The sequence below is a fragment of the Ptychodera flava genome, chromosome 11, assembly GCF_041260155.1.
Source record: "Ptychodera flava strain L36383 chromosome 11, AS_Pfla_20210202, whole genome shotgun sequence".
NCBI lineage: Eukaryota > Metazoa > Hemichordata > Enteropneusta > Ptychoderidae > Ptychodera > Ptychodera flava.
The window spans coordinates 42,101,963-42,112,236 of NC_091938.1; the positions used below are offsets into that span (position 1 = coordinate 42,101,963).

The 10,274-nt window shown below is 34.7% G+C and overlaps 1 protein-coding gene across 1 annotated transcript in view; it reads left to right on the forward strand.

Annotated features, from left to right (window-relative positions):
* Window positions 1-7,130, forward strand: part of LOC139144306 (delta(14)-sterol reductase TM7SF2-like) — a 30,205-nt gene extending 23,075 nt beyond the window's left edge. Inside the window, exons 11-13 of the mRNA XM_070714997.1 lie at window positions 532-612; window positions 1,178-1,300; window positions 2,625-7,130. Coding sequence (XP_070571098.1) covers window positions 532-612; window positions 1,178-1,300; window positions 2,625-2,785 — 365 coding nt within the window. The 3' untranslated portion in view covers window positions 2,786-7,130. The remainder of the gene's footprint in view (window positions 1-531; window positions 613-1,177; window positions 1,301-2,624) is intronic.
* The last annotated feature ends 3,144 nt before the right edge of the window (window positions 7,131-10,274 follow it).

The following is a 10,274-nucleotide window of genomic DNA, read 5'->3' on the forward strand; positions in this document are numbered from 1 at the left end:
TGTATCTTGCCTGTAGTCAAAGGCTAATATTAGTTAACATTACAACAGAATAAAATTGTTTTGCAAACAATCTATGAAAGTTGACCTTCAGAGGTCAGGTTCACAAATCATTACCTCTGACCAAAGTTTTGGCAGTTGCATCCAAACTGTTCCAAAAATTAGGAAACCTAGTCCAAAGACATACAACAATATACCACAAAGTTGTAATGTAGCAGCACCAAAGATAGCATGAACATCACAATAGGATCTTACCAGAATTTTCTGGCCTTTAAGGTGTACAGTAATTCATAATAGCCTGGATTTTTCCTGCAGTCAAGGGATTAAACAAAATATATATAAAATAGAATGATACCTGAAATAAACCTTTTGATTTTGGTCATGAGGCAAATTTTTTTTCTACCAGATTTCCTAGCATTCAATGCAATCCTGGACTACTGTAGTGTAAATAATTCGAAAAACTTATGTGTCATAAGTGTCAAGTAAAACAATCATATCAAAGTGAATCTTTTACTTTTTTATCTTCTTCCTCAGTGGTTGCCATGGCAGTCTACCGTCTCTCAAATTCACAGAAATGGGATTTCCGGCAAAATCCATATAATCCTAAGTTAGCACGTAAGTATGTTAAACTCACATATACAAACACTGCTGTTGCCGTATGAAAGTTTTAGGTTGAAGCTGGATTGTTTGGTCCAAAAGACAATTTCCTCAGTTCATATACTATGTCAATTTCTTGAGTCCAAGGGAGCTTTCTTGAGCCATCATAAAAGAGCACTCTGTCATAATGCAGTTACACTAAGCCAGTACCATTATTGTAGTCCTTTGTACTCAGTTCACTGTTCAGCTGTTTTTAGTTTCACTGAGTTTTAACTAGCTGCACACTTGTAGAGCTTAAAAATGTTTCCTTGTTGAAGAAAATTTTGAATCAAATGTTGAAAAAGTCATGTTATCAGGAGCTCAAATTGTTATACAGAGACATTTTCAGCTTTCAGTGACTATGTTATTGTGGTTAGTGTTCATTGACAGCCTTGACAATACAATGAATATTACGAAGGGGAAATTTCCAAAGTGAGAACTACAAATATACATTTGATATTATTCCATCAAAATCAAAGTCCCCACCTTCCAAATAACAATCCGGTATCTTTCTCAATGTGAGACATGCTTTGTTTTGCTTTAGATCTGGAAAGCATTGCTACAAGTGCTGAGACTCGTCTTCTGGTGTCAGGATGGTGGGGTTTGGTTCGACATCCTAATTACCTTGGCAGTATCTTACTTTCCATTGCTTGGTCTCTACCCTGCGGTAAGAATCTATCATCAATATATACATATCAGGGCTGAGCAAATCATTTTCAGATCATTAGCCTACGCTCTAGTCAGCAAATAAAAGCACTGGTCCTGCCTCAGTTACTTTATGCCCACCATCAACATTTTAATTACCAATTGAATAATGCACTAGTCAGTTTGGCTTGCAGATGCAAAAATCTGCCAGCCTAGCCATAAAAACTACTAACCCATGAGTTTAGGTTAGTGTATTGCTCACCCTTGCATATTCTATGTAGAGAGTATTTTAAATCATAGACTTTGTATACCATTGTGTAATTTTACCAAAGATTTACCTGGAAGTGATTCTTCAAGTTGTTTCTCTTTCTCTCAGTCAGCTAAAGTTAAAATTATTTGTTTGCCGTCCTCCTTCAAAACCTACCAGCCAGCTAGGGGAAAAGATACGTACACATCAGGCCATGAAAATTATTTTTTAAACTCGCATGCCGTGATGCAAGTGACTTTTCAATTTCATTTGTCAAGGAGAAAAAAGTCACCTGCCCACATTTTCAAATAAATTTAGAGGCAAGTTGTCTCTTTTACCAAAATCATTTAAGTTCTGCTGTGAAGTAAAACATGGACAGAAAGAGTTAAGTGCATATTAAACTGCATTTGAAGAAGGGAAAGGATGGATTCAAACATTAACTACATCTTATCAAAGTAAAGTATTGGTATCACATCTAAAAAGTAAAATGCAGAAGAAGTTTGATCAAGAATAAACCTCTTTCCTGTAGATTTTCAACTAGAGTAACGCTGATCGGACTTTTCCATCCACAATATTAAAGAATATCCATGGTTCTATCTTCATCAGCATATGGACAGCATCTCTGTTATTCATTTTATTTATTGATTAATTTATTTATTTATCATAACAATCTACTTGAAGCTTCACCAACCAAAATACTCATTGTGTAATATAACAACATACACATAGTGGATTTATATTTTGGGTACATATTTGACCCCCCTTGATGGTTACACAAACTTCTTAAGCCTGATGAATAATTGTACTCCATGGAATACCTACCTGTCAAACACAGATTATTGATAAATGTACACTCTGGAATACCTGGCAATCAATTTCAAAATAAATAAAGAGAAAATTGGAAAGTAGGTAGTTGTCAGGGATGACAGTAAGCACTTCCAGCTTCAAAATGCTGATGGTGTTATGATGCATCACCAAATTCAATGACAATGACTATGAAAACATTGATGTCAAATTCCAATGCAACTATAGCAGCTATTCTTCAGATGGTAAGCCTTCAATAAATCTTTGCAAATTTCTTCCATTTTTCTCTCTTCAGGATTTTCTCATATATTGCCCTGGCTTTACACTATCCTTGGAGTGTGCAACACAGTATGTCAGGAAAGAAATGATTATGACAAATGTAAGAGGAAATATGGTGCTGCCTGGGCAAGGTATTGCCAAAAAGTAAAATATCGTCTTGTACCTTTCCTGTATTAAACTATTTAAATTTCATACAGTAATGTCATTTAATGTTTTCATTCATGTTCATATTAGTCTTTCTTTGTCTCATATCTAGTATTCAAGATAGCAATGCAAGGCTTTTATTGTCCAAGTTTATGATCACACTTCACATGGTGACAATCAATTGAATAAATATTTTCTAAGATAATTTTCAGAGGGTGTGTCATCAGCATTCAACACAGTTTACAAGTTTACATTTTTGTAAACCATCCCCCTAGATGCTGTGTGGACAACACTATCTTGCCTCAAAATCATCCATTCATAAAGGGGCACAACACTATCTTGCCTCAAAATCATCCATTCATAAAGGGGGACAACACTATCTTGCCTCAAAATCATCCATTCATAAAGGGGGAAGATCTGCTTGAAGGGCCAGCAGCTTCAACTTTTGATTACTTCATTATTTTTGTTTTCAAGTAAAATAAGATTTCTTGTTCTACTCCCTAAAGCATGTTGAAATGCATAGTATTAAGCTTTTCAAGTCAGCCTGTACAAGTGTACATTGCATTATTGTTGTTGATGTTGTTGACAGTTGCATTGTGGTCCAGACTGGAGTTCAAATGTATACAATAAATAACAGTGCATTTTAGGTGTATATACACAGTGTTAGTCAACTAAATAGTATGTGTTTCAACATGCTTTTAGGAGTAGAACAAGAACTTGGAATTGACTTGTAAAACAAAAATAGAGACAAAAATCATCAAAAGTTACAGCTAGTGGCACTTTAATGATTAGTAAACAACTGATGTCATTGTGTACAGAATTCTGATAGGGCAGTAAACAGCTGATGTCATTGTGTACAGAATTCTGATAGGGCAGTAAACAGCTGATGTCATTGTGTACAGAATTCTGATAGGGCAGTAAACAGCTGATGTCATTGTGTACAGAATTCTGATAGGGCAGTAAACAGCTGATGTCATTGTGTACAGAATTCTGATAGGGCAGTAAACAGCTGATGTCATTGTGTACAGAATTCTGATAGGGCAGTAAACAGCTGATGTCATTGTGTACAGAATTCTGATAGGGCAGTAAACAGCTGATGTCATTGTGTACAGAATTCTGATAGGGCAATCATATGACTCAGTGCTGAGCTTCAAAATAACCAAATTCTGCAACTTTTACATTAGTGTGTATTTTTATAGAGAGACATATCATCATACCCGTAGCACCCTTTGCATTGTATGGATTAAAGATAGAAGATGACGGGGAACGGAGTGCATTGGCACTTTAACAAAGTTATTTGATCATTTGAACCAAGTGTCCTACCAAGTATTCATCAAGTACTTGATGTTAAGTTGAACAACTAAGACAGAAATGTTTTGGACTGTGAAAAGTCAATCACTAATTATCTTTGGCAACAAATTATTTAATCATAACAAACATACAACAATTCCTGTTCACAGGTAAGTTTTTTGTTAATTGCTGTTTATGTAATAAAGAAAGACTCATTTCATAAATGCATAGCTATGGCCTAACCACTTCTTACTGCATTAGCTTAAACCTTAGCAAAAATATTTGTGTAACACAAGATTTCTTAGTTTTTTCAAATCAATTTTGGAATTTTTAGTAATTTTGATGTTTAATTTGTGAAATTAAGTGAAAAGTACATTTGTATAACAATCACAACCCATTTGCTAAGCAGACAGACTTGAACTTTTTGTAAAATAGTATCTGCATCAATCATTTGTGGAAAATAAGTTTTTAGTATCTCAGGGTTACGTTTCTGATAAAAACATACAATACATACACTGCCAAATCTCGGTGAAATTATTTCAAAGGTTATTTAATTGGTAAATATGTAGTGCAATTTCTTCAGTTTGATTAGACAGACAGATAACCATCAGTAGGTAATAAAGCATTGTATTAAAGTAGAATCCATTTCATCATGGCTTTAATTATGTGTGTTAATTTTTATCTTCATGAGAAGGCACTTCTATTTGTTAGGGCTGCATAAATCACAATATTTGGTCCATATTTGTGTAAAGTACTTTCTTTCATCAGACAATCCACAAACTTTTTATTTATATTGTATGGTCCATAGTCTCTAGTTTGACATTTTTGAGTTGACTGCCAGAATGGTGTGTGTTATATATGTCTAGATTGCTTTGTTTTTAATTTATACTAATAGCAGTGCTGACATTGTGTCAAAGCATATCTCAACAACCATGTTTTTTTTAATAGTTTATCGATATCCACTTTAGGAAGTTTTCCTGTGTGATGTGATAGTGTCCTTATTCAGTCCGGGTTATGTCCATAGAGAGGATATTACGATTGACCAATCAGCGAACCTGCCGCCGCCAACGTCATGAATAATTAACCATGCAAACCTTGGCTCGCAGATTGCAACAAGTTCAGAATGTTCGGCTAGATTTCACCCTTTTTTTAGCACTATGTAGTTTTTAGATGTAGACGTTACGCACAATGTTCATTACGGTCGAGATGGCGACTGACACAGGTGGCTATTACATCAAAAATTGCTTCTTTGGATGGTTTTCCTGGCCAGGTACCATTCCTGAGACACTTCCGGGTAGCCAACAGTCTCACTCGATCGGCGGATCTGTCAGGTCAGCTCACGATCTGAGCATAACATTTTAAAGTGAGCCAATGTAACCTTTGACCCTCGTTACGTGATTGGTACTTGCCCTAACCTTATTACATATATGGTACGCCATTGGCTCTTTCCAACTATCCTCTATACGGACATTACCCGGGCTGTTATTGCAATGTAATCATTTAAACAAAGGGATGCATCAGACTTCAACACATTGCTAATGCCAACCACTGCATACTACGTACAATAGTATGGTGTAGCAAGGGTTTTGGAATTGTTCACAGTCGTTGAGATATAGCAAGAAGCTTTCAAGTTCAACAAAAAACTGCAAAATCCATATTTGTTATTTAGAAATATGTTTGGATCACAAGATGTCACTTCTATGTCACGGGAAAAGGCCAAGGCTGTTTTTAAAATGAAAATCAACTGATCCCGTTCCAAATCTTTCCAAAGGTCAGGCATTTTCTACAGAAAGATCTGAGATTCACTTTTTACTCCAATACAAGCAAAGCTTTATATAAAAGTGAATAGATTGAAAGTCATGATTATTATATAGTATAGTAATAATCCTGTAAAGTGAGATGGCACAGGGCATATGACAGGATACATAGTTATGCAAAAACTGGTCATTTTGTATCAGTGGAAAGTTGATATAAACATAAAAGGAGTGTAAAATATTCCTACTGTAAATACCTCTCTTTCTTGTCACAAGGTCTTTCATAGATTGTTTTGCCCCTTTTTTAAGCCTTCATAAACAGAGTTCCATATAGAGTTGGTGTCTTTGCTTGGAACTGTAGTTTCAGGAAATACGTTGTTGCAAAGATATTTCATCAGTAGCCACAGTCACCAATAGTTAAAATTTTTCTGTGTGTGTTTTTTAACAATGAGAATATTTTCCATGACAGGGTTTTTTGTAAATGCAGCCAGGTTCGATTGTTTTTGTAAATGCAGCTAGGTATAGTTGTATTATGGAAATGCGGCTAGGTATAGTTGTATTATGGAAATGCAGCTAGGTTCAATTGTGAACCTAAAGAGACATAGATTTTACAATCATCATCCTTAACTTGCATGTGCTACCTACCATAAAGTAAGGTTTCTTGAATAAATTTAGCTTCAGGGATACATTTGAGAATTCAACATTGCAATATTTTATGTAATAAATCACATGTTTAGTGAATTTTAGGCAAATGATTTGAAAGGTGGGATTTCCACATGTAAAAGAAATTGTCGTTACTATATTAGATAATTTGCTATTAAGTAGCGTGACTGTACAGTAATGCCATTTATTGTGTTTTAGCAGAAATGCACATCTTTGTATTGAAATACATCTTACTGTTTATCTGCTATATGTATTTTGTCAAGGGTAAGCTCCAAACTCCATATTCAGTACGCAAGCCCTCACTCTAGACTTCAAAGTACAACAGTTCATATTATATCCAGAGTATCTGGCAGAGCAATGCTTGTGCTTGCAGAATCTGATTTGTATTGCTCACCACTTGCCACTTTCTTCACTGCGTTAAGATATTCAAAGGTTTTTATTTCTGGAAAAATCTGTGTTATGCAAGTAAAATTTATGACAATACTATTTTTGCTATTTTAATAAAGCTATTGGTAATTTGTACAAACTACAAATTGACAGATTAAGATTGTATGTTCAATATTGATTATTTCTTGTTGATGTGTAAGGAATTTATAAATTTTTGCTGAATTTTTTATATAAATGCCATGTATTTTTGATTTTTTGAATAGAAGTGATCTGTTTTACTAGAATATATGTGTTTATGTTTTAGATTCTTTGACTTTGTGATGCAAAGATTATCACATAGCATTGTTACGTGACATAGGTTTGGGAGGTCATTGGCGAGCATCTTACATAAAGAAAGGCAAAGGAGATAATCTTACTGCAATAGTAGGCTTGCCTCCTTTAACATCAATGAATTTGAAATGTAAAAATTACACATTCAACATGTGAATTACATGTTATTTAAAACCGTACTAGGACTGTGACGGTCAGGGCACTGTCACTGAAGTAACAAGTAATGAAGACCATTCAGTCAAGGGGACTTATAGATTGACATCCATCTGTGTGTCCATCCACACATATCCGAGACATGCATGGCCCAATCTCTTTCAAACTTGGCACAAAGATAATGCACTATAGCATACATACACACCATAATTTGTTTTTCTTGCGTTTTTAACTCCCAGAGCCATTACATAGACATACCTGATAAATTTCTTTTTAACTTGGCACAAGGACAACTCTATGATTTTACACAAGAATTTTACATGTCTCCATTATACCATCCAATATGGCTACCAGGAAGTCTTTTTCTTATGATGCCCAGAGCCAATACATAAACATGCCTTGACATATTTCTGTTAAACTTGGCACAAGGACAGAGAATCTTACTCTAAACATTCTCTGATTCAACAATGATCTATCGCCTAAAACTAAAATGTTGTCTTTGGTTGCAAGATCAATCATGTATGCGGTAGATATGCTTGCTGACCTCTTTGGAGCTGGGTGTCATTCAACAGTTCCAAAGATCACAAGTATGTGCTATGAGACATTTTTGAGATTGACCTGTGGCAGTTTACCAACAGTATGATAATTAAGGGAGGCCATCTTGGGTAACTTTGCATGACATGTTTGATGCCCTCAAATAAATCTTCAAATTATACTGTTGTAGCTCTAACACATTCAAGATCAAGACCCATTTTTCACGATATAGTAGTTACTTGTGATGAAAAGGAAATTCTCCACATTATGACACAAAGACTAGTCATCTTGACCTGGCGATTGTTCTCTGCTGAATTATTGCAGAGCTCTATGCTCATACATGTTAGTATTTTCAGTTTCATGAACCCCCATAAAACCTTTTAACCATAAATGTAATACTTTATGGTCACATATAATTACAATATCATGGCTGGTTTCACATTATGAAGATTAAATTTAGGAGTTCACATACTACTACACTGTATGCTACTATTTTGCAGTGTGTTCAGATGGACAGAAATGTTTGCCAAGAAGAATCACCAAGGTAGAGAGAAAGCATTGTGTAATGCACGAGGTTTCAGCCTAAATTATCTTGGGCTTTTTTAACTGTGCTGTCAGCGATTTTGAACATATCAAATAGGCTGATTTTCCATGGTCGTCATCCATCAACAATTGCATCAACAATTGCCTTCTCCTCTGAAACCACATGTCCGATTGCTTTGATATGCAGTTCACTTGGGGTGATCATACTTAAAAGCCTGGCTCGAAAAGGCCCGGGATCAGGATTAACTGAGGTGTTAAGAAGATTATGAGGAGTTTCTGTCTTTTGTGTTCTTTTGAAATTGCAATCATTGTATAAACATGTTGCTAGATTTTTGGATTAAGTCAGCACCGGGGTTTAACTTTGTTCAAATTGTGAATTTTGCTTTTTGTTTTTGTAATATTTTTTACTGTTTTTGGTAGAAAATCTTCTCTGAAACCAGGTGTCAGATTGCTTTGAAATTTAACATGCAGTTTACTTATGGTGACTTCAGTTAGATTTGTTCATATCGTGGTGAAATTTGCATATTTGTATTTTAAAGGCAATTTTTGTCATTTTTGGTAAAAGATCTTTAAAAATCTTCAAAACCACAGCTTTGATATTTGGTACATAGGTCTCTAGGGATGATCTCTTTCAGATTTGTTCAAATTGCACAGAAATGTGCAAATTTGTATTTTGGGGACAATTTTTGCCATTTTGGTCACAAAACGTGTTTCTCAAAAAGTACTAGTCTGATAGCTTTGAAATTTGGTAAACAGGTTTATAGAGATGAGCAAAATGTGATCTATTCAAATTATGATGGAATCTACAATTTTTAGCTCCGCTGTCAGCGACACAGAGCTTATCAAATAGGTTGATTTTGCATTGTCGTTTTCCGTCATCCGTCAACAAATTGCCTTCTCCTCTAAACTAGCAAGTCTGATTGCTTTGATATTTGGCATGTAGTTCACTTGGGGTGACAACACTTAAGTTTGATCAAATCGTGGTGAAATTTGCATATTTGTATTTTTGGGGCATTTTTCGCTGTTTTTGGTAAAAAAAATCTCTGAAACCACATGTCCGATTGCTTTGAAATTTGATATGCAGTTTACTTGGGTGACCCCACTTAGATTTCTTTTAAATGGTGGTAAAATTTGCGTATTTGTATTTTTAAGGCAATTTTTGTCATTTTTGGTCAAAAAATCTTTAAAAATCTTCAAAACCTTAGGTCAGATAGCTTTGATATTTGGTCTCTATGGATGATCTATTTCAGAATTGTTCAAATTTATGAAGAAATATGCAAATTTGTATTTTTAAGGCAATATTTGTCATTTTTGATCAAAATTTGTTTCATCAGAACCGCTTGTCTGACAGCTTTGAAATTCAGTATTCAGCTTTAAAGGGATGAGCAAAATGTGATATATTAAAATTATAATGGAATCTACAATTTTGTATTTTGGGGGCAATTTTTGGTCAAAAACTGTGTTTCTCAAAAAGGACTGATCTGATAGCTTTAACATTTAGTATAGAGATTCCTGCAGATGGACTTAATGTGATATATTGGAATTATGAAGAAATCTGCAATTTTGGTATGGGGCATTTTCCATTTTTGGTCAAAAAATGTGTTTCTCAGAAAGTAGTTGTCTGATAACTTTAAAATTTAGTATACAGGTTCCTACAGATGAACTAAATGTTACATATTGAAATTACTTTGTACTTTGTACTTTTGGAATTGACAGACCTGTAGTGCAAGTCAATTCTCTGTTTTACATTTTCACTGCAGCGGTGGTCTCCCAATGCAACAGATCCAAGTTTTTAGTTTGCCCCAAGAAACAATTTTTGTTTTAAAACTCACTTTGCTGCTAAATTTAAGGGGGTGATCAGGTGTGAA